Raw genomic sequence first — 25295 nt, 5'->3', positions numbered from 1 at the left:
TGTCCGCCAATTGTAGAGAGATGGTGGTCAGCTTTACTTCTTCAATACCCAATTTCCTAAAAACAGAGATTAGATTAATACTTGAATAAGGATTGTTCTGACACGTAGTGGGCTTGTTCTTGACTTGGTTGGACAAAAGGATTCCCCACTTAGCAATCTATACTGAAATGATTTCCTGCGTACTAATCACAAACAACATTAGTTTGAATAGCATTAACGTTCATCTTACCTAGTTGTTGTGAAAGATTTGCCATCTACGCCGTTAGTGTGGTAATAGAATCAAGTTTAAAGACTCCAACCGCTTTCATTGGCATTGCTCTCTCCGCAGACCATTAATAATTGTTGGATGTCAATTCTTCCAGAAGTCCATAAGTGGCTTCATGGGTCTTACTCATTAATGCTCCTCCAGCGGCCAAATCAACCATGGATCGATTTGTGGGTCCCAAACCATTGTAGAATGTCTGTATTTGAAGCTAGGCGGGAAAGTCGTGATGTGGATACTTGCGCAATAAGTTTTTGTATCTCTCTCACGCCTCATACAATGATTCACCCTCAAATTGGGTGAAGCTAGTAATATCATTCCTTAATTTCGCTGTCTTGGCCGAAGGGAAATACTTTACTAAAAATTTTTGTGTCAACTCCTCCCAAGTGGTGATGATGTCGGGCGGCAAAGAATTCAACCAAAATTTTACTTTTTCCCTAAGTGAAAATAGAAAAAGTCTCAATCGGATTGCATCATCTATCACTTCGTTGTGTTTAAAAGTATCATAAATTTCTAAGAAACTCGCAATATGAACATTAGGATCCTCTTGTGATAGCCCCCAAACTGGATGGTTTGTTGGATCATTTGAATGATGGCCAGCTTGATCTCAAAGTTATTGGCTTGTATAGCTGGTCGCCTTATACTGGATATCACTCTATTGACCGAGGGCATCGCATAGTCTCTTAGCGCCTTCTGCTCCTGGTCGGCCATATTAACTTCACAGGCAACAACCTCTTTCTTTTTCTCTTTATTGATCCAACGTAAGGTCTTTTCAATTTCGAGATTGAAAAGCATATGCTCTAATGATCTAGGTCGGCACATGCACTTCTGATGTCTAAAAATATCAAACTGAGATCAAATTAAATCTCTTTTTTTTCTTTTTAATAAAATAAAATTCAAAGTAGTAAAAGTCTAGCTGGTATCAATATCAATAACAAATAACTATTCTCCGGTAACGGCGCTAAAAACTTGTTCGCATAAAAATATAATCTGCAAATGCACAGAATCGTAACAAGTAGTAAAGTGTTTTAGAGAAAACAGTTATTAAACCCACAACAAATAATTATGCTATTGAGTATTGAAATTGACTAAATTAATTACTATTTGGAAAATCGAAATTTGAAGAATGGTTTATCTAAATTAAACTGAAGAAAAGAACATTAAAATTAAGATTTTAAAAATAATGAGAGTAAATCTAGAGCATTTTACTTCACCTAGCAAATCTCACACAATTTATTCTTCCTTATTATAGAATACCAATTATTCCAAATTGATGATAAAAATCTCTTAACTATTCAATATTTTCTCTCGAATAATACTAAAAATATCTCAAACTAATAACTCCATATCTCTATGTGAATTTAACGAATTGGAGACTCATTAAGTTCTTTGAATTTTTTTTTTTTTAAATCACACTAGTTGCGGTAAAGCATTTCTGTTTTGACTCAACTAATGGTGTTTAATCCTAGAACTTTAATCGTAAATCACCTCTCAGTCTCATTGCAATCCAAAAGATTGAACAATAGTTAACTGGAAAATTGTAAGCATTAAGAATAAAGAATAAACACTCAATCGTGGAAATATTAAAAATAAAATAACTTAGAATATAACATGTGTGTTCAATACTAGGTTACATCAAAACTCTAGAAAATAGAATTAGTTCATAATGAAATTAAAAATAAAAATAATAAAATTAGTGTTCTTTGTTAATGTCGGTTGATGAAGCATTCGGCTTTCGCCTTTACTTCTCCAAATTTACATTCTCGAAAAAACACTTCAAAAATAAAAATAAAAACTCTGAATATCTGATTCAGAACTCTAACTAAGATTCACCAACAAAAGACCCACTCTTCATCCCACAAGATGGAATTAAATAGAAGTCAAAACTCAAATCCAGAAACAAAATAATTGCGGCTACAATCTAGCCTAAAAATCTAGAAAATAGTTTCTAAATATAGATGTTAACATAAAAGGAAATTATCCCAAGAATAGTTTTTTTTAATATTATTTTTTTACGGTTTTTTTTATTTTAAAATATATTTCTAGCACCTTTTTCTGCTATTTTTTTCAAAAAAAAATTAAGTATAATAAAATTTTTGTAAGGAAAAAGATGGGCACCAACGTAATCCAAGCATAGTCGTTCAACCTGATGGCAAAACCGCCAAGCGAACCGTACGGAAACGAAAGGGATTAACACGTAGGAAAAGAGAGGGAAAAAAAACGATAAGGGAAGCTTCTTTCCAGAGCATCTACCAATCAAGTATTCGCACGTGGCGAACTCCGGATGACAGTTGTACACGTCAGCAAATTAAAATTTCACCATAAAAACACAATTCCCTATCCTTTTGAGTTTTGATCCGTTAGTGTTATCTCAGGAACAGGCTTTCAGACGCACTCTCTGGACTCTGCTACCTACTATTTCCATAACACCCCATTTTCCTTTTTCTTCTGCCTCAACCATACTGCAAAACCAAAAAGCTTCTCAATTGCCGGGTTCCTGAAGAAGGAGGAAGAGGACGAAAACTTAACGAAAGTCAGCAAGTTCAAAGATGGAGTGCCTTGGGCTTGGAGGAGCTCGGAACCTTGCCGCAATGACGGTGTCGTTTTTCCCTCTTCGGAGGTCTCAGGGAATTACGGTTTCCAGAAAGCAAGCCTCTTTTCGCAGCTTCCGTTTGTACCGGCATTTCGTGCGAGTGAGGGCGGCGGCCCGTACCGGGAGCGAGAGTTGCGTGGCTGTGGATTTCGACGCCGAAGAGGAAGATTATGTAAAGGCTGGTGGGTCTGAGGTTCTCTTTGTCCAAATGCAGCAGAACAAGCCGATGGAAATGCAGTCTAAACTCTCCGATAAGGTAGTTTATACGTTTGTTTTCGTTTCCGCGCGCTCCGAAAATGGGAAACTCTGTTGCATTGGGGGCTTTTTTTTTTTTTTAAAGATAATAAGAGAATTTATTCCAAGTAAATTGGCATAGCCCAAGTAAAGTATACAAGTGAGTACGGAATTTTTTATTGATAGATTAGACTGCTTTCGTTACATGCATTATAGCTTAGCGTGCCAAGCCAAGTAATGCACTTGTCCTTTCTCATGTATTAGTGAAGTTCGATGAGTTTGGTTGTGCCGGACTGAAAGTTTCATGTGATGAAAAATTATAAGATCTTTGACCACTTCAGAATTGTTCTGGAAATTCATATTGATGGAGTATATACATTGAATGCGAATGCGGGTGGTTAAATCCTGCATCGGATAGTAGTAGACTTTACATGAGAATTACTCCGTCTGTTAAACAAATAAAAGGGCGCTCATAGCTAACTTCTTTTTTTTTTTATGAATTACATTTCTATTTTCCTGTTTTTATTTCTAAATGGATTAAATGTACGAAATGAATGTAGCAATATCTTGTATCTGTATGTCTTTCTGTGGAAATGTTGGAATTTCCCTGATCAATTTATTACCATGAACTACTTATGCAGCTACCAGCTATATCATTAGGGGAGAATGTACTGGATTTGGTGGTGATCGGTTGTGGTCCAGCTGGGCTTGCTCTGGCTGCGGAGTCAGCCAAGTTAGGGCTCAAAGTTGGACTTATTGGTCCAGATCTCCCTTTTACAAATAATTACGGCGTGTGGGAGGATGAATTTAAAGGTATCACTTTTTTTTCTAACAAAGACGCATTTCAATGGTATTATTTGTATACTATTTCTTCTTCTTCTTATACTAGGGATTCAGGGAACTGGTGTAATATGTAGCTGAGTGCTGACTTTGCCCTACAATCCTACGTCTACTTATAGCCAAATGTCTTGTCCACAAATGTTTTTCGTTAGTAGTGTGAATAGGAACACCAACTTTCTTTTACACATTTGCGCTGGAGCATATACCGGGGTGGCTGCTTTACCCTTAATGTTCTCTCAATTTCTCTTCCATATTTAGTTACTCTCTCAAATGCATTTTATGTGTTGCTTCTTCAGCATAGGATGTAGATGTATTTCTCTTTCTAAATTAGCTTACTATATTTGATCATGCCTTTGCTGAACCAGTGAGCTATTTGCTCTCTTTTCTTTTTCTATTTTTGAGGAATTTAAATTAGTCATTGTCATTTACTCTAAAGCTAGGGAGCGAATTCACGTTACTGGTGAACTTTATAACAATGTTGCAAATGCATCAAGCTCTGGCAAAACTCCAAACTGTAGTTTCTTTGGCATCTAAGTTGAACCCACTTGTTCTATTTTTCAGATCTTGGACTTGAAGGCTGTATTGAGCATGTTTGGCAGGATACCATCGTATATCTTGATGACCATGATCCCGTTCTGATTGGTCGTGCCTATGGACGTGTAAGTCGACATTTGCTCCATGAGGAGTTGTTAAGAAGGTAAGACAGGTCCCACTTTCTTGTCACTATGATCTCTGTTATTAGTTTTTCTTCTACTCGTTGGTGGTTGTGGAAATGGTACTTTATAGATATATAATTTGTAATAATCTCTCCTAGGTGTGTCAAGTCAGGTGTTTCATATCTTAGTTCCAAAGTGGAAAGAATTGTTGAAGCTACTAATGGCCACAGTCTTGTAGCCTGTGAACACAATATTATTGTTCACTGCAGGTACAGTCTTACTTTCAAGTTCTCACTCTGGAGTAGATGAATATCTCTAATTTATCTATCACACCTTGTTTCAAACTTCTAACATGGTGTTATAGGCTTGCTACTGTTGCGTCAGGAGCAGCTTCGGGAAAGTTGTTGCAGTATGAGGTGGGTGGTCCAAAGGTGTCTGTCCAAACGGCTTATGGTGTGGACGTTGAGGTAGGAATTAGATTATACTTAAATTAACAGATTCAGGTTAGTTTTTCTGCATCTATCTGCTTGCTACAAATAGTTCCTCATATCCTTTATCTTTATTTTCTTAGCTCTGTTTTTCTCATCTCCTGCATTTCTTGAAAAAGTTGTTGAAAAGCTATCATGGAATATCTGAAATGTTATAATATTTACATTGCTGGATGTTCTCTTTGCATGGTTACTTCTGGTATGGTGTTCACTGAGAGAGATATTTTTGTTTCATTATGATATAAAAAATAAACATCAATTCATTGTATCTTAAACTACGCCAACTGTAGGTATTTGTCTGCAAGCTGTGCAATTGTGTGAATACCCTTCTGTCAAAGAAGCAATCATGTTCTACATCTATGTTTTCCTGTGGTTTATATGTAGGCTGGTTTCTTGTTTTTGGTTGCAATAACTCTTGTCAATTCTTACAATTTCAGGTTGAAAACAATCCATATGATCCCAGCCTGATGGTTTTCATGGACTACAGGGACTACATGAAACAAAAGGTTCCATGTTTAGAAGCAGAATATCCAACATTCTTATATGCCATGCCCATGTCACCAACAAGAGTATTCTTTGAGGTTTACTCAATGCTTTTTAGTTTTTTTTTTTTTTTTTTTTTGGTTGATTACTTCTCAGAATTATGTGTAAATATTTAGGGATTGAAATGCAGGAAACTTGTCTGGCTTCAAAAAATGCCATGCCTTTTGGTTTGTTGAAGGAAAAACTCTGGTCAAGGTTACAGACAATGGGGATCCGAATTACAAAAACTTATGAAGAGGTAACATTAGTTGGCCAAACATTGATGCTCACAATTTTTATTAGAAGAATGGCCATCTTTATATATATATATATATACACATTTCCATGAAATAAAGATACACGTGTCAGTCCACAATATGGCATGAGCATTTGTACTGGCAATATTCCTGTTGCATCTACTACCAACTCATGCTTCCAAGATTTTGGGTTTTTTTACTACAATGGACCTTCTATGTAGGAATGGTCCTATATCCCAGTTGGTGGATCTTTACCAAATACAGAGCAAAAGAACCTTGCGTTTGGTGCTGCTGCCAGCATGGTGCATCCAGCAACGGGTAAGGAAATACAGGTATTGGACAATGTCATTCTATTACCTGTTCAAATTAAATTCGCTTATATTTCTATCTTTAATGCACAGGCTATTCAGTTGTGAGATCTTTGTCAGAAGCTCCAAAATATGCTTCTGTAATTGCAAACATTTTGAAGCAGAGCCATTCCAAGGATGCTTCTACTTATGAACAGCTTAATGCAAATATCTCAATGCAAGGTATTTACATGGAGATTTTTTTTTTTTTTTGGGGGGGGGGGGGGGGGGGGGGGGCAGATACTTATCCGAGTCAATCGTTCTGTTATGTGCATATCACTTGCTATATTTTGAAGTAAAAATCATCCTTTCAGTAAAAAAAATTGATATTCCTCCATGGGTAGCTTAGACGTGGCTGCCTCTGCATTTACCGATATAACATATTTGAAACCTACTTTCAGCTCAATTCGATTACCTATCCAGATATTGTATAAGAGTTACACCTCAAAATGTTTGATACCATTATGGCGTCCAAATTATTTTGGTGATGTTTTCAGGGTTGTGGCAACAAGTTCTCTTTCCTGCCTGTTTTAGCAACTATATTTTTTGGCTCCTAACCCTTCAGTTGGGGCTTGGACAGGCTATTTATTGCATTACACCTTCTACATCTTAGTGAGATACCTCACAAGAATGGACCATGACTTATCTCTCATGTCCCTTGAAAAAGAACTTATTTTTATATGTGGTTCCTAGGCTGCATGTATCATGCTTTTTTACTCAGAATTTCACTTCTAAAAAAGAAGCCCATATCTCTCTCTCTCTCTCTCTCTCTCTCTCTCTCTCTCTCTCTCTCTCTCTATATATATATATATATATATATATATATATATATATATATATACGTTTTGGCTTCTCATGCTTTTGAAACTTGTGTCCATTATACAAAGGTGGCTCGATACAAATTGAGGCTTAAGGCGAAATTTAAGTAAGTCATTCATAATTATAATACAATAAAATACAAATTAATATATGGAATATTTTCAAAATTTTCAATAAAATGAGATTGTATTTAAAATCTTGAAATAAATTTTTTTGAATTTATATTTAATACAACAACTTAAAATGAGGCCTCAATTTAGCAAGATCTTAAAAAATTTATTTAAAAATATAAATAATTCATTGTATTAAATATTAAATTTAGTAATATGGGGCCTTGCACACATTGAAAAATATAAAAATTATTTAAAATTTTATTTAATGAATGGTTTTTATTTTTATTTTTTTGAAAAATAAATTTTAAAAAAACACCTAACTTTTATTTTTGGGGCCTTGCATAGGGTGGGGGCCTTAGTCAATGGCCTAAATTTCCTTACCATTGAGCTGGCCTGCCATTATATGAAGCTTATGAACTTGCACTCAATAATGGATGTTTTTTTATTCACACACGCACAAGGCAGCGAATGGGTTATCTACCTAGTAATCAAAATCAAGTAATTTTTTACTGGATACTTGTAGTTGTCCCATTTTATGCTTGGGTGGTATACTATCTTTTTTATAATTTTATGTTTTTTTGCAAGTATTGGCTGATATGCTGTATTTCAGGTGTATTATTGATTTTGGAAACTTTGGCATGTAATCATGAGCCTATTATTGTGGTTTTCCTTTTTCTTACCAGAAAATTCTGTAAGATTTTGTTCCTGATTTAAAATTTGCTCTTTATCTGTTAATTTTATTTCTGTTTCAGCATGGAACTCCCTCTGGCCACAAGAAAGAAAACGCCAGAGGGCATTCTTTCTCTTTGGACTAGCACTGATTCTTCAACTGGATATCGAGGGCATTAGGACATTCTTTCGTACTTTCTTTCGGTTACCGAATTGGTATGATCATTTTTTCTATCATTTATGTGGTAGATTTTTTGTCTATAATGATATTGGTTTCTCTCTTGATTTAATAATACTGACTAGCAATTCCCACAATGCACACTACATGTTGCATATGCATAGAACTCAACTTGACAAAATCTGTGACCCATGATATTGAGGACCAGCTATAAAGATCCATTCCAAGGCTACAGAAAGGAGACAGAACATGAATTGATTCTTTGCATTATGTGACTTCATAGATAAACTTGAAGGGGTGTCTTCATGTTATTGTGGTAGTAGTCAATGTGAGAGTCATTGGAATACTAATCTCAGGGTGTTAGCTAAAGGGTTGAGATGCGGAATGGATAAGCTTTGTTAGTGAGCTCTGACCAGCAATGCTTTGCTAGTGATGGAAAATCCGTCATTTTCCATCAACTTCATTTTTTGAGACAAGCAGTAGTTTATCATGGTTATTGGAGCTAGTAGCCCTAGTTATGAACCATATCTTCATCTATACCTCCCATTTAAAAGTTATAAATATCACATGTTGGGTGCTACTCACCGAGGGGAGTTTGGGTCAACATGTGAAGGAGGCTAATAGAATAAAGAATAATACACCAGATCCCATCAAAACTCTGCAGTTAAGCATGCATGGGTGAGAATAGTATTAGGATGGATGACCTCTTGGGAAGTCCCAATGTTGAAACCCCTCCTTTTTACTTGTGAAAAACAAAAAATGTTGAAATTTTCACCAGTTTAAGCTTTTGGGCGAGTCGGCGTGTCTGAATAGTCAAAGTTACAATCAAAGACTGTTGTCAAAGATAAGCCAGTGAAGCTTGCTTCTTTTATTTTTATTTTTTTTCTCTTTAATCTAGGGTATGGAATAGTTGATGGTGTATTTTCCTTGCAGGATGTGGCAGGGATTTCTTGGCTCGACTCTCTCTTCGGCAGACCTTGTATTGTTTGCCTTCTATATGTTTGTGATAGCACCAAACGATTTGAGAAAGTGCCTTATTAGACATCTTCTTTCTGATCCCACTGGAGCAATCATGATAAGAACATATCTTACAATATAGTCTGTATCCTTGTGATTTTTGCCCTTGCTAGATTCTATCAAAAGAATATTATTTAGACAACACTAGGACCCCCAACCACTTTTTGACTATTGTTAGGTACTTGTGTATACATATATAGATGTGTCTATCCTATCTTATCTCCTCTAGTCTGGGCATGATGACATGCTTGTTTGTTATTTTGCACCCAAATCTCAAGCTGCACATATATAGACTTGGTATTTTTGGAAGCAGAATTCAGAAGGTCATACGTTGATATATCTATCCCTACATCTCTCTCTCTCTCTCTCTCTCTCTCTCTAGCAATTTCAGGTATGCCTCACTACAGAAAAAATATATGTGCAAATAGTGAGGTTAATAAAATCAATTGTACCATCAATTTTTACTAATGATTCTCATTCCTTTTGGGCAAAGTAAAAGTGTTTTGATCGTAAAAGTGTTCCTACCAGAGCAAGAACCATCGTAAACGTGTATTGATCTCCTATAATTTGCCATAACGAAGGAACGAGTGCATTGATCTCCTATATGCATATTGTATGATATGCGTATAGGGTGCATGTATTATATTTGTTCTTACGTCTCCTATAATTTGCCATAACAAAGGAACGAGTGTTTTGATCTCCTATATGCATATTGTATGATATGCGTATAGGGTGCATGTATTATACACTAAAAATAATAAACTCTATGGTAGAAGTATTATTTCATATGGTGTCATAACCATATACCTTATGTTTGTTCTTACGTCTATAACTACATTTGGTACTGATTGTAGTATAAATTATAAGTATATTAATAGATTATATTTGTTTATTTGTTAATTATATTCGCTTCTCTTTTAACATGCTTAACTTCCCATTAATGGAGCAATACAAGAGTCTTTTTTATGTCACTAATCAGGTGTATGCCCACAGCCCATATCTACTACTCCATTGAGTCTCATTGCTCATAATGGCTAATACAATTTGGAGAGAGTTGCCCTCAAGTATCTATCACTCTTTTGAACCCCATATGTCGGCATAGACAAGTTGCATGTCAGCAGAGCAGCCATGCATGGCTTCTGCAGTGTTTACATCTGGCCTTATGGACCTGCTAGCCCGCAGCATCTCAGTTGACTTCCCATTTCATAACTGGAGTTGAAGCAGTCCTTTCTGATACGGGTTGCTTCTGTTGAAGAGCTCTAAAATCGATTTGGTGCTGTTTGGCATGGGAGACCAAACTGCAAGGATGACTGAAATTAAGTACCCTAATGTACGTATATATGATCTTGCAGGCTACTACTGCATGCAACAGTTTGTTCCATTTCTTCACCATCCATGATAACAAAGAGGTCCTCTAGCAAATTCATAACAGTAGCTCCCGATAAAGAACACTTTTAAAGCCTTCCAGAGCACTGCCTCCATACATCTTTAGCTGAGGGACAACACGACGAGGCATGCATGCATGCTCTATCGTCTTTGATTGTGACAAGCAAATTGGACAATTAGGACACCCCACTATATATCGTCCTTTTACAGAGGTTCATCTTGGTAGGATAGAGTTTCCAACCAAGCCCGCCTGTATTACAAACTGGACCAAGCCTCATTAATTAACCTACCTCTCTCTCTCTCTCTCTCTCTCTATATATATATATATATAATTAAAATTATTCTCATCAATCACTATTTACTATCCCACATCCTATAAAAAACTGTAGAAATGGAGTGTGAGAGTGAATAGTAAATGATGAGTAGAATTCCTCATATATATATATATATATATATAGTAATAAGAGCACTCACAATTAATGGATGTTGTAAAATACATCTAATTCTCTCACAATTTGGTTAAAAACCAGATCCAATGGATCACGTAAACTTCCTCTATTTTTCATTCATATAGCGGGTACTATTTATCTTCTAAATAATTTTTTATTATTTGTATTTCATTTTCTTTTACATTGCTTTTCACCATCTAAGCAAATTCTTTTTATTGTTAATCATCTAAAAAAACCTCTATTTCATTCTCTTCTACAAAATATCTTGAAAACATTTTTATAATATGATCCCATTTTTTTCATTTTTTGATTTTTTTTCATTATTTTAATTTTATGTGTATATGATAGAATTATATCTCACTGTATATAAAAATATATTACAAATATCAAAAGATATAAGGATATTGTAAATTTATTCGTAATTAGACAAAATATTTTAAAAGAATTAAAAATGACTATTTAAATTATATGAAAAATAAATAAATAAGTTGATGTATAGTATACAGTAAAATAAAAAAGTAAATTTTAGTTATGTATTTTAAATGATAAGATAAATAAACTATTGTGAATGCTCTAATCACTTAACCATATTGTATAAATATTATTATATTATTAAAGTATAAAATTTAAATTAAAAAATAGAAAAAAAATAGAATTCTCAAAAAAATTAAAAATCAAAATTATATTTGAAATTTATTTTTAAAAATAAAAAAATACTTCTACAATAATGTTATAAATTATATTTTAGAGTAATACTAGAAGTCTAGATACAATTCTAAAATGTAAAGACCCGCATACACCCTTTAAAGAAAAGTGAAACATATCATTAAAAAGTAAAAAATAAATTTTTTCGTATGGATCTCAAACTTATTCATATTTTTAAAAGGAATGAATGTAAAAAACTTGCATATCTTATAATTATATCCTACGTTACACCATATCGATATGTATTAACATAATGATATAATATATATCATTATTTATTGAATAATGTTAGATATAATCTTAAAATATATAAATATCGTGCACTCTTTTTTAAAAAAAATGGAGATCACAATTTTTTCTTATAAATATTTTATTTTATTTTTATGGAAACCCAACACTAGATGAGTAGTTTCCTTTAGAAAAATACTACTTTCTCCATTCAATTTATCTTTTCATTTTGACATTTTATATATTTTAATTTTTTTATTTAATAGTTAAAAAAGTAACTATTAATGTATTATTTTTTTTCTATTTTTTAAAAATATTTTAAAATAATAATAATAAAAAAAATTTTAAAAAAAAGTACGGCTAAGTCAAAACGAGCGGGCCACAAGCCACTCGAAGCTGTAGCACCGCTCTTTTTCTTATTTATTGATTATCCACCTATCTTCTTCTACGTGCGAAATGACGAAACAACCTTTTGATGTCGGTCAACTGCAACATTCCCCTGTTTGAAAAAAAACAGCAACATTCCCCGTTGGCAGAAAACACTTCTTCCGGCTACCTGGCTTCAAAAGCCCAGAGCTCCTCGGGATCCTCGCCGGTGGTTTTGATCAGGCGAAGATGACATCAGTGGCGGTCGCAGTGAACAGTAGCTCCGGCGGAGGAGGAGGCAGAGGAAGTCGACGCGCGGTTCGCTGGGCAGTGGAGAATCTCATGCCCAAACCCGATCGCTTTGTCTTAGTCCATGTCATGCCCAGAATCGCTTCAATCCCGACTCCATGTACGTTCCTTTCTCTCTTCATTTCTCTCTGCTCCGTTTGTTTGATTTCGAGAAAAAAACTGAATTCCTTCCGGACCGCGTTATGTTCTAAGTTTCCAATTTTCTCTAATCTTCGCCTCGTGGACACTCAAGCTGTCAAATCAGTTTTTCTCTGCTTGAGTGATTTCTGGCGCTCGCCTGCCTTGCCTGGGTTAATTTTTTATAAGGCTTTTGCTTGGCTGCTACAAAAATGTGAGAAGAGAACGATGTTGGGAGAGAAAAACAGAGTCTCCAACACATATTGTTAGACTACGTTTGGCCAAATCAGTGGGTCGGGTTACAATAATATCATGCTGTCTATTTATTTTTTGTTGTTATTACTCGATGTGGGATTTTACTCTTAAAACTCCAACAAAAGGAAGGTAGGTGTTCGTGTGTTATCGTGACAATTACCATTGATGGAATTATATCTGCCTGAGGTGAATTTTCGAAGACACTATTACGGACGATTTTGGCAATTGACTGAATTTCCCATCCAAAGAACGTAGTAAACAAGTAATCAAGGGCCAACATTTGTTGGAAATTGGACATTGATTTTATAGCTGTTGAGTTGTGGGGTAGTGAGCTACAATGTCACGTTAGTCGGCTGTTGTTTATTTATTTTAATTTTTTATAACAGCGGGAGAGCATATTCCTGTAGAAGAACTGGCTGAGAATGTGGTGGCAACATACGTGGAGGATGTGAAACTAGAGTTTGAAAAGATATTTGTTCCATATAAGGAACTATGCAAGACGAGAAAGGTGAGATTTTCTTCTCGCTCAAGCTAGGTTCTGCTCATGTTGAGGTTGTAGGAAAGTATGCATTTTATTGTGGTAACTTGTATAGATGGAAACTTTGCTTCTGGAGGATGATGATCCCGGGACTGCACTCCTTAGATATGTATCTGCTTCGGGAATTAAAAGTTTAGTTCTAGGATCTTGCTCTCCAAACTTTGTTATGAGGTATGGTATCATTCTTACTTTGAGTATCATGCTTTATTTTATATGCTGCTAATCCATATGGTTAGAAAGATATCCATTTGTGATATAAAATCATTGAAACAGTGAGGTTATGACTAACTGGAACAACTTGTATCAACTTTATTGAGGACACCATGAAGGTCCAGCCTAAGACACCTGTACTACACTTGAGAAGACACTGATGTCTAAATGTCTTCTCATGTCTAAAGAAACTATGTTATTACAACCTATTTTTGTTGATATCTTACGTACAATCTGATGTTTTATCTCAGCTATTTTAGAACTTAGGCATTACTCTAGTATTTATGCTACTTCCTTTGCTTAGTGGAGTTCATGGGAACATAGCTGGAGGATTTTAATCATGGGAGTTTATAAGTGTGTGTTTAGTAGAACAAGTCTTGGCTACATGAAAAGATAATCAAATGACATCCAAGTCCTAAATATTTGGTAAGTATAATCTGATGAAGCCCTTCTTCGGCTGTATTTATGGTAAATTTGCGACGCTCATAACTGTAGTTCCTTAACTTTTCTTACACTTTTGCAGCTTTCTTTTGGGGAGGGGTGTTTTGTTTCATAATCTGCCTTTTTGGTACTGCTTCTGAGATTTAACACAATTGCTTTTAGGAAGCTAAAGGGACCTGGGGTACCAACAACTGTTCTGAGATGTGCAACTGGCAGTTGCAATATTTATATTGTATCTAGAGACAATATCCTCGCAAAACCAGCCGATTCCTTATCCACTGGTGGTAAGTTGAAAGTGCATCATATATCAGGCAACAATTTGTCACTTCCTTAATTGTTTATCCATTCCTCTTACAGATAATAAAGAAGGTTCCAGTGACATTACTAAACAACTATCTAGGCTTGATTTTCCCTCTGTTGAACCCAAGGTTTACGACAGCTTTGGAACATCATCAATGCTGCAGCTTAGTAACGTAAATTCTCAAGCATTCACAAATATGGATTCTTTTACCAATGCCAGTGTGGATCATGAAATTAATCATCAAAGATTTGAAGGTGACTTTGAAACGATTAAGCACTGCAATTCCTTTTCCTCTACAAAATCTGGGCAGGTAAAAGATTTTATGACGGTTATACAACTCTTCGATTTTTCTGTTGTTGTAGTGTGCGAGTATAATATGAAGTACCTTTGTGCAGACAGGTATTCAGCCTGAAGTAGAACAACTGCAACTTGAAATTCAGAATACTGTTGCCATGTACAAACGGGCTTGTGAAGAGCTGGTCCATGCTCAAAAAAAAGTAAGGGTTCATAATGCTGATAAATGATATTATGGTGGATGTTTTATTATTTAGTGATGTTTCAAAGATCTGAAGGTATAAGATTTAAAAACTTAAACTAAACTTCTATTTATATCCAACCTTTCAGGGGGAAAAAAAAAGATAAGAAATCAGTATTTTAGGAGTTCTTTCAGTTTTAAACTAGGTTTGTAGTATATTTCAAGACCAAAGTAACATACTTGCATCCAAAGTTTCTTGTGTTATGTTAGCAAAATCACATACTTATATCTAAACTATAAAAAAGATCTTGGAGAAGAATGTGTAATTTTGGTTGGCTCAGAGAAGGAATGTGTTATATCTAAGCTATCTAATATAACTCTGATCTTTTTCCATTGGTTCTTCAATTTGCAGGTTGAGTTACTTTCCTCTGAATGCCTTGAAGAGGCTAGAAGAGTAAATGCTGCTCGAGATAGAGAAGAAACTCTGAGGAAAATTGCTGCTGAAGACAAAGCCAAGTATTTGGAAGCCATAAAGGAGGTTGAGGAGGCAAGAAACTTGCTTGCTAAAGAGGCTTACGAAAGGAAGATAGCTGAACTGAATGCCCTCAAGGAGTCCTTGGAGAAACAGAAAATTGTTGATGCACTATTCTCTGGTGACAAGAGGTACAGAAGGTATACTAGGGATGAAATAGAGACAGCAACAGAATTCTTCTCAGAGAGTAATGTGATTGGTGAAGGTGGGTACGGGAAAGTTCACAAGTGCAGTCTTGATCACACTCCAGTAGCTGTTAAGGTTCTAAGTCATGATGCAATTGGCAAGAAAGAGGAGTTTCTGAAAGAGGTATTTTTTGGTTTTTTTTTTTTTTTTTAATAAGTACTGTGGTATTTTTAGATTAGATCCTTTTCACTTTTCAGTTACAGTAATGTTTCTAAACTCAGTCGATCCCCCTGCTGTCTTCTACCGAAGGTCCGTTGTTGAATTCTTGAATTTCTTTTAGAAATTCAGAAGTGAGACAATCATCTTTGTTTTATTCCATGTCCATTATCCTCAATAATATCATGTGTATCAGTGAAAGCTATTAAATTTCCTTTGAGCTCCCTCGAAGTCCATGCACTATGTTTGGTTGCAAGAGGGTGGGAAGTAATGGAAATGAAAGAGAGGAATGCTATTTGCCCTTTAGAAGTTTGATTGTGGAGACAAAGTTGGTGAGAGAGCAGATTGTGTTGTGGGCCTTGCAAGAGTTAAAACATTGCAGCAGATTTTCTTTCTCTTCTTCCTTGCATTAGAGAGGAAACAAAATGGTGGCCAGTGAGGGAGAGGGGATTCCCTGTTCTCCCTTCACACCCCTCCCCCCTCCCATGTGCTTTTGGTAGGTTCTTTCCATCCCTTTGCAGCATACCAAACATAGGAGAACCCCTATGCTCCCTCCCTTTTCTCTCCACCCTTGTCCTCAACACCGAACCCACCCCCAAAAGAGCCAAACATAACTGTAAAACAGTTGGTTTTGCGGAAATGGGTTTGGTCTCCCTATGAACACTTGCAGACAGACCTTCCTTTTGCAGGACTTTCTTTTTTCAGTTCTTCAAGCCCCTTATTTCTGACTTATTGTGCCAGCAATGGCACCACTCAAGCTGATTCTCAACTTACTACTTTGTAATAGAACTCTTCTTGAATTTGGTAACCTATGCTTTTCTTATATTTTAAATGGCATCTTCCAATAAATCCTTGATTGCAAATTACTTCAGTGCTGAATATCCTGAATCCATGGTTTGTTGCTGCAATTATGATGCAAGTGTTTGCCTCTGTATTCTCCCAATCCTTTTTAGGTTGAAGTTTTAAGCCAGTTACGACATCCCAACGTGGTATTGATGCTTGGAGCCTGTCCTGAGAATGCTTGCCTGGTCTATGAATACTTGGAAAATGGAAGCTTGGAGGAATATATTTTCCACCGAGATGGGCAAGCACCACTTCCTTGGTTTGTTCGATTCCAGATAGTTTTTGAAATCGCTTGTGGACTTGCATTCTTACATAATTCAAAACCAGAGCCAATTGTTCACCGCGATCTAAAGCCAGGTAATATCTTGCTAGACAGAAATTATGTAAGCAAAATTGGAGATGTTGGGCTTGCAAAAATCATTTCCAACACTGTGCCTGACGACATTTCGGAGTACAGAAACTCAATCATTGCTGGTACACTCTGCTACATGGACCCAGAGTATCTGAGAACTGGCACGATCCGACCCAAGTCAGATTTATATGCTTTTGCGGTCATAACCCTGCAGTTGCTAACAGGTCGCAAACCAAATGGGCTTCCATTGACTGTTGAAAATGCCATGACAAAGGGCTCCCTTCCTGACATCTTAGATAAGTCAGTCAGAGGTTGGCCATTGGCCGAAACAGAGGAACTAGCTCGAATTGCACTGAGGTGTTCAAAACTTAGATGCAGGGATAGACCAGATCTTGATACAGAAGTGCTGCCAGTCCTCAAAAGACTCAGTGATGTTGCAAATGCTAGTTCAAGAGATAATATTAATGCACCAAAACACTACTTCTGTCCAATCCTACAGGTAAAATCTTGCACTTTATCAGATAGAATTGGTTAAATGAGCTTGAATTTCAAATATTGCTTTCCTCTCATTTGTTGATTCATTGGTAATGCAGGAAATCATGGATGACCCACACATTGCTGCTGATGGTTTTACATACGAGCATGAAGCAATTCAGGCATGGCTTAAGAAACATGATGTATCACCCGTTACAAAGCTTAGACTCAAGCATTTTACATTAACTCCAAACCACACACTACGTTCTGCCATTCAGGACTGGAGGTCACGTGCGAAATTTTCACATGCCTAGATTATCAAGCCTTTCAGAAAACCAAAAAAAAATAAAAAGAACCACAGTATTTTATTTTTTATTTTCTACATGTTTTTAGTTTGGGTTTATTTCACTTGTACCTCTCATTCTTCTTGTATTTGAAAGATTTTTTAACTTCGAGCCGAAAAGCAGCTATATAACCACCAAAGCTCAGTTGGTATGAGATGGTATTTCATGGCTTCGAGGTCAGAAATTCGAGTCAGGATATAAGTTGAAACCACTTGTGGAGTAAATCTTGACCTTTGGGCCAAGGGATGAGCTTTGGATCAACTAGATACTTTGGAGGTACTGTGGTGACGGGTTCGCCCTTGGGGCAGTAGCTTTGGCTCAAACCGGACATTCTATAGCGAGGAGAGGCTCTTATGGTTATGCCTAAGGAGGGTTGTTTCGCTGGTCGCCCCTGCCTCCCCTTTGGCAAAGAAAAAAAAATCATCTCAATTAAATAAAAATTGTTGGCTCTTTGGTTCAATAACCAAATTCAAGTTCTAACAAAGTCAACATGTTGAGCTTCCAGATTGATTCATTTTTCTAGTAAGGTTATAATATTTACATTAATTACTTAAAATAAAGAATAAATTAACATCGAAAACTTTTTCCAACAATTCAGTTTGTAACTTTGTTTTATGTTTGTGATATCTCTCTTTAAAACAATTTTTTATATAAATTTAGGTATCTCGTTGCGATTCAGGTAATTGGATTTTTATAACGGTATGAAGTTGAGTACTCACCTAAGTGATAACTAGATTAATCCGAACGGGTATCTGGACTGTATTATAAACTCAGATGTGAATTTGGATATAGTCAAGTACTCGGATCTGCATCTAGATTTCTAATCTATAATTAGAAAATTAACATAGTACTTATTAAAAGATATGACATATATAGCAAATTATAGATATTATATAATGAAAAATTATACTCATCATTCTATACATACTATACATAATTCTTTATTTTTTTCCCTTAGAAAGTATGTCGTGTAAGGATGATGAATAGAAGAATTTAATTAGTTTAGTATGAATTAAAAAATTAAAAAAAATATATATATGGTGTGTGATGTGTGGGATAAAAGTAATAAATCTCTTAAATAATATATGTATAAACTATGAAAAATTTTATTCATTATCTTCACACACCATACGTAATTTTTTATTTTTTTCTCTTACCAAATGCGTGATGTATGGATGATGACTAGAAGAATTCAATTAGTTTAAGAAGAATAAAACTAAAAAAATAAAAAATATATATGGCTCGTAATATTATATATTTATCTCTCTTTCATCTCTAAGGGCTCGTAATATTATATTGTGAAAGGTCTATTAGAAAACACAATTATTTTTAAATATTTTCATACTACTTCATTATTATTAACAAATTATTTATTATTATTTATAAATTATTTATTATCCAATCAAACCTAAATTATCTAAATTCGAGGATAGCACCGATTTGAAATGTTAAGTCAACTGTCGTTGCAACTATATTTTTTTTTTATTTGTCACCACTCCAACATACAAATTCGGCACTTGAACATTTTAACTCCATTTCTATTTTTATTTTCTTTTCCACTTGTTGTAATGGAGAAATCGTGATGGATTTTTTCCCGAGATCACCCACAAGTCTTTTGTCCCATTAAAAGTTATTTAAGACTAGTTTGAACGTTGACGTGATATTAGATAATTTATAAATAAATAATAATAATAATAATAAATTATTTATAAATAATAATATATTTCCACGTAGTTATGATGCAATGGATGACACAATCGGTTAATAGTACCAACAAAAACTTGTCTACATCATTGACTTGGATGACTTGTAGTGATTGGGATGACTTTTTTCTCTGTTCCGACGTGGCTGTCAATAGGTTGACTTTATTGCATAGTCGGTGATTCTCGTACCTGACCCAACGCTTCTCTTTTGTACCTTTGTATTCTTACAGGAAAATGTCCAAACTTCAACATCTGGCTCATATCCTTCCGTATTAACACCATTGATTTTATCAAAATTATTTTTAAAATTTAATAAAAAATACATAATTTTTATAAATTAAAAATTTTCTTAATAATAACTTCACATTAAATTAATTATTGAATTCATCAAAATAAAAATATAATATTATTTTTTTAATAAAAATATTTTTATTTTTTTCATATTTTACAATTACATTAATTATATATTAATTAATAATTTAATTTAATTCTTACATTATTATTATAAGACGGTTGAAAATTAAACGTGAATAAAAAAGATTTTTAGAGATTAAAAGTGAATAAAAAATAGATTTGATGAGTAAATAGTAATCCTTTAAATTTGAAAAAACATATCCATTTACTGTAACTCAAAGTTTCACATTTATATATTTGACTAATCCAATGCAGCCCTATTTTGATGAAATTCATCAAATTTTATATTTGACTAGGTTTTTGATGAAGCCAATGTCAATGCTTTAAGTATCTAAAATATAGAGAATAACATGGGCAGTTTTGGCGTATGCAATTTTTGTATTTTTTTTTAAAAAAATCATTAAATTTAAAATTCATATAAAAAAATTAACTTTTTTAATAATAAACTCTTATTTTTTTTTAAGAGAGTATGCAAATACTGTATATTCTGAGACTGCATATAATATTATTTTATCAAGATATGTTAGTTTCATACGGGACTTAAAAAAATAAAATTCACTTGAAAAAAATTCATTCTTTAATATTATGAGGGATATTATTTTTTTTTTCAAAAATATTATACGAGATTTGCTTAAATTTATATCTAGCATTATATTTTTAAAATATAAAAATATGATTTTTGCAAAATGTGTAGGGAAAGAATTAAATAAAGGTACGACCAGAAAAAAAAATACTAAATAGATATGTCAGTCAACGTCTTAATATTATTAGGGAAAATTAGTGTTCAAAGTCCATGGGGTTTGTAGTTTTCAAAACTAATACCTCTGATTTAAAAAGTTTAAAATTAGCACGTGTGGTTATGGTCAAGTTGTAAAATAGGAGCAATAGCACGAGACCGGAACAATTTTTTTTTATTCCTTTATATATATATATATATATATATTTTGAAAATAAAAAATTCACAATACCACTTAAAAACATTTCGTTAATTGTAAAAAGAAAATGAAAAGATTTTATCAGGACCCAATCATATCCAAATATCGGTGACCTAGCATTTTTCTATAAAATAATCACTCCATCAAGATTTTGCATGTCCTGACTGAAAATGTTGACATGATAGCTTACGCATCATAATTAGAGAAGGAAAATACTAGTGGAGTCTCTCAAATTTACCGCTCAATCTTACGTTTATGTATTTTTATTTTTTTTATTTTTTACTTAATGGTTAAAAAAGTGATTATTAGTGAAATTATATATTTTTTTAAATTTTTGTTAATGATTAAGAATGTTAAAAAAATATTTGAAAGAATATCAAAAGAAAAAAAAAATTTATAACTAGCAGTACGCCCAACGGTAAACGCTGGGCCGCCTGCTAGTACCATCAATTAGAGAAATGACATTTACAGTCATAGAGTATATAAGCGTCGCGCAATTATTTAAAAAAAAAAAGAGTAAATAGGAAATCCACATTAAAAAATTATTTTTTAATGATGAACCTCATTTATTTTAAAAAGAAGTATGCGACATTTGAACAACCTATTACTATATCTAATATTACTCTTAATCAAAAGATGATTCTAACATGGCAGTTGGCTGCCTCACTGGGTCTCGTTGGGGCTACCTATGGGGTGGCTACTGTTCACAACCACTTGGGCAGCTTGCCCAAAGGGTTGACCATCCATGGCCACCGCCCTTGGTGGCCATCTTCTTTTTTCAATTTTGTTGTCTTTATAAGTTTTTCTTAATTTACTTTACTTTTATTTAATAGTTATTATATTATTTAAATTTATTAATAATGTTTTAAACAATTTTTATAAATTTATGTCTTTTAGAAATTTCGAATGTTATTGTAAATTTTAGTTTATAATTTTTATTTAATTTTTTTAAGGTTTTCTAATTTCTTTTGTGTTTAATTTTTAACTTTGTTGGTTTTCTAAAGTTTATAACTTGATTTTGTGTGAAACTTTTCTTTACTATGTATTTTTTTAATTATTTTTTTTATAATTCATGCTGACTGTGCATTTTTTCTAAGGATCATACTACTTAAGGCACCATTTGACAACCATTTTTTACAACTATCAACAAAAATATTTTCTTTTATTTCTTTTATTTTTTTTCTTCCAATCATATACGGCAAACGTCAATAAAAAGTAATTTTCATTTAAAGAAAATGAAAAAAAAAAATGAAAGAAAGTTGAAAACACTTAGTTTTTTCTTGGTGGTTTCAAAAAATGGTTTTCAAATGGGATGCTACTAAGTAGCATTTTTTTCTTTTTTTTAGTTTTGAAATATTGACTATACTTAATATGACATGTATCGTCTTTTGATTGGTCTGATTGGGCACGTAAATTTCTATGTTGCAAAAACGAGTTCTAAAAAAAATTAGATTTATATTGAACAAACTTTGGAAAGAGTGGCTTTGAAGGAAAAAAAATAAATAAATATCCAAAGACTTACAATATTCTTTTGCTTTATTAATTGTGACCCCATTAAAATAAAATATTTATTGACCAAATTTTGGGAAAGACTGGCTTTAAAAAAAAAAAAAAAAAAAACATTTTTTCTTAAAGGCTTATGTCAGTCACTATTCACTCTCAGATCTCAAATCTATAATTTTTTTATTTTATTTTATAAGATGTGGAGTAGTGAATAGTGACTAATTTTAAAATTTTTTTATTATTTTACAGATGTTATTTATCTTTAATAACCCAATTCATAGAGTATTAGTTTATTTTTTTAAATTCTTTTTAAATATATATATATATATATTCCTCTTTGTTTTTGGCATTTTGCAGTTTCCCTACACCATCCTTTTGACCGCTCGCAAGGAAACTTCCCCACATCCTCTCGCTTTTTCTCAACGTGTATCTTCCAGATAAAGCTCACAAAACTACCAACCGCGTAAAATGCCCCCCACATGATCTTTTACGAAAAGTCTCGAGTGACCTTCATAGCGCGCCACGCGCCACGCGGTTCATCCTCCGCGTTCACACCTGATCGCAGGCTTTGCCCCCCGTATATATATCTTCGTTCTAACCTTCTCTTCCCATAATCAGAAGTCTCTGGTGTTCACATTCTCGGTCAGACGTTTCATCGAACAATTTCACACATATCTCTCTCTCTCTTTCTCTCCATTCGTTCCTCACGCTCGGTGATGGAAATTGGTTCTTTCCCATTTCTTAATCAAGAAGATCATTCGTACTTCTACAGTTTATTTCAAGAAATGGAGAATTCCAATGTGAACAACAATTCGATAAAGCGGCGAAGGAAAGACAGCGATGGCGGCGATAAAGATGAAACGAAGCAGAGCGCGTTGAAGGAGATACTTACTTCGTTAGTCTTGTTAAACGAGGAGGAGAAGCAAGCACAAGAACTATGGGTTACGGAGGCTCAGCAAGATAAGGCCCTCTTCGAGGCCACCCACAAGCAGAAGACTCGAGTTATGAACGATTACCATTCCCAGCTCGAAAACCATTACTCTGATTTGGAGCAATTGGATTCATCAAGGATTAAACGGACCCGACGCTTTGCTGTTTCAGCCGCCGCCACGGTTGCAGTGGAAAATGCCGGGTCGAAAAGTCCGCCACAGCAGCCTGCGGCGACCGGAGCAGGGGCCCAGCAGCACCATCGCCGGCTGTGGGTGAAGGACCGGTCTAAGGACTGGTGGGACCAGCACAACCACCCGGAATTTCCCGAGGAGGAGTTCCGCCGCGCGTTTCGGATGAGCAAGGCGACGTTCAACATGATCTGCGATGAGCTCGAAGCCGTTGTTACTAAGAAAAACACGATGCTCCGCGATGCAATTCCGGTCCGCCAACGAGTTGCGGTGTGCATATGGAGATTGGCTACAGGTGAGCCTCTTCGACTTGTGTCGAAGCGGTTCGGGTTGGGTATATCCACTTGTCACAAGCTTGTTCTCGAGGTTTGCTCCGCGATTCGGAGTGTTCTAATGCCAAAGTTCCTCCAATGGCCTGACGAGAATAATTTGAAGATCATTAAGGATGAGTTTACGTTACTTTCGGGGATACCGAACATTGGCGGTTCGATGTATACGACCCATGTTCCCATCAAAGCGCCAAAGGTTAACGTTGCTGCTTACTTTAACAAGCGGCACACAGAGAGGAACCAGAAGACCTCGTACTCTATAACAGTTCAGGGGGTTGTCGATCCTAGGGGAGTTTTCACTGATGTTTGCATTGGTTGGCCTGGTTCGATGCCTGATGAGCAGGTGTTGGAGAAGTCTGCGCTCAGCCAGAGGGCCCAGATGGGGCTCTTGAAGGACGTATGGGTTGTTGGGAATTCTGGGTACCCTCTCACGGACTCTGTTTTAGTCCCATACACGCACCAGAACCTCACATGGTGTCAGCACGCGTTCAACGAGAAGATCGGGGAGGTTCAAAGGGTTGCCAAGGAGGCATTTGCGAGGTTTAAGGGGAGATGGACTTGCTTGCAGAAGAGAACAGAGGTGAAACTCGAAGAATTGCCAGTGGTTCTTGGGGCTTGCTGTGTCTTGCACAATATCTGTGAGATGAGGAATGAAGAGATGGATCCGGTTCTGAAATTTGAGTTTTTTGATGATGAAATGATTTCTGAGAATGGTTTGAGGTCCGTGGGTTCAGTACAGGCTAGGGATCAGATTGCTCACGATCTGTTGCACCATGGCCAAGCAGGCACTCGTTATAGTTACAATACAGATGAGATGTTTTCATCTTAGTTGATTAGATTTTAGTTGGAATTCTTGTACTGTGATTTTTGTCATTCTTTTGGCTATAGCTCGTTTATATAGCTATTCATATTTGTACAGAAAGAACGGGCTTTTTTTTTTTTAAGTATAATTTTTTTTGCCATCTAACAAATTTTTTTACTTCTTCTTCTTCAACATAGCAATATCTCCATTTGATTGATTTATTTATTTATTTATTTTTGGGTCTATGCAGACATGTCGTTTGTCTAATTGAAATCTTCCTCATTTGCTCGACCCAATTAGATGATCCAACACACAGAGATAGATAAGATTAAATGCTCACCTAGACTTCAAAATGGGCAGTCAAACCGTTTGTTCCTTTATCAATCACATAGATTTGCTCATGTCCACAGGACCAAATCATAGGCCACTTTAACTTTAGGTTTGAAGGATTTTACTACTCATCATTCTACATAACATATTGTACATTTATTTTATTTTTATTTTTTGATCTTATTCTTACTAAACTAATTGAGTTTTTTTATTTATCATCCATACATCACATATTTGTTAAGAAAAAAAATAAAAAATTATGTATAATATGTGATGTAGGAATGATGATAGAATTTTTCTTTTAAATTTATCAAAGAGTAATTTGTAAAATCACCACTTATCCTAAAAGCTTAAGCTGATGGGAAGAGATAGATTTTATTATTTATTTTATATCTTAACATTCTCCCTCACGTGTAAGCTAGACTCCTCCTTAATGGATGGCCTAACACATGAAATATTTAATTAAATGGGATAGAGTGTAGAGTCAGGGTTCGAACTC

General features: G+C 34.7%; 3 protein-coding genes and 1 non-coding gene across 4 annotated transcripts; all 4 read left to right on the top strand.

Annotated features, from left to right (window-relative positions):
- The first annotated feature begins 483 nt into the window (after positions 1-483).
- On the top strand, positions 484-590 carry LOC121253765. Its single transcript, XR_005938484.1, has one exon. It is a non-coding gene; the product is annotated as a small nucleolar RNA R71 (small nucleolar RNA).
- A 2030-nt stretch (positions 591-2620) lies between these two features.
- LOC121252472 (lycopene epsilon cyclase, chloroplastic) lies at positions 2621-9332 on the top strand. The gene is made up of 11 exons (XM_041152139.1): positions 2621-3111; positions 3731-3902; positions 4491-4626; positions 4744-4854; positions 4950-5052; positions 5511-5654; positions 5747-5854; positions 6074-6170; positions 6254-6382; positions 7884-8016; positions 8912-9332. The coding sequence occupies exons 1-11, from the start codon at positions 2812-2814 to the stop codon at positions 9075-9077; spliced, it is 1599 nt and encodes a 532-aa protein (XP_041008073.1). The 5' UTR covers positions 2621-2811; the 3' UTR covers positions 9078-9332.
- Positions 9333-12204: 2872 nt separating this feature from the next.
- LOC121252471 (U-box domain-containing protein 34-like) lies at positions 12205-17693 on the top strand. Its single transcript, XM_041152138.1, has 9 exons — positions 12205-12538; positions 13197-13318; positions 13404-13519; positions 14162-14283; positions 14357-14610; positions 14696-14797; positions 15188-15616; positions 16603-17343; positions 17438-17693. The coding sequence occupies exons 1-9, from the start codon at positions 12379-12381 to the stop codon at positions 17630-17632; spliced, it is 2241 nt and encodes a 746-aa protein (XP_041008072.1). The 5' UTR covers positions 12205-12378; the 3' UTR covers positions 17633-17693.
- Positions 17694-22820: 5127 nt separating this feature from the next.
- LOC121252576 (protein ALP1-like) lies at positions 22821-24643 on the top strand. Its single transcript, XM_041152285.1, has one exon. It carries the CDS (start codon positions 22934-22936, stop codon positions 24491-24493), a length of 1560 nt encoding a protein of 519 aa, XP_041008219.1. The 5' UTR covers positions 22821-22933; the 3' UTR covers positions 24494-24643.
- Positions 24644-25295: the final 652 nt, after the last annotated feature.

Source organism: Juglans microcarpa x Juglans regia, chromosome 2S, assembly GCF_004785595.1.
Source record: "Juglans microcarpa x Juglans regia isolate MS1-56 chromosome 2S, Jm3101_v1.0, whole genome shotgun sequence".
Taxonomy (NCBI): domain Eukaryota; kingdom Viridiplantae; phylum Streptophyta; class Magnoliopsida; order Fagales; family Juglandaceae; genus Juglans; species Juglans microcarpa x Juglans regia.
The sequence above is the reverse complement of the archived record's forward strand: the minus strand, read 5'-3'. Positions and strand labels throughout refer to the sequence as shown.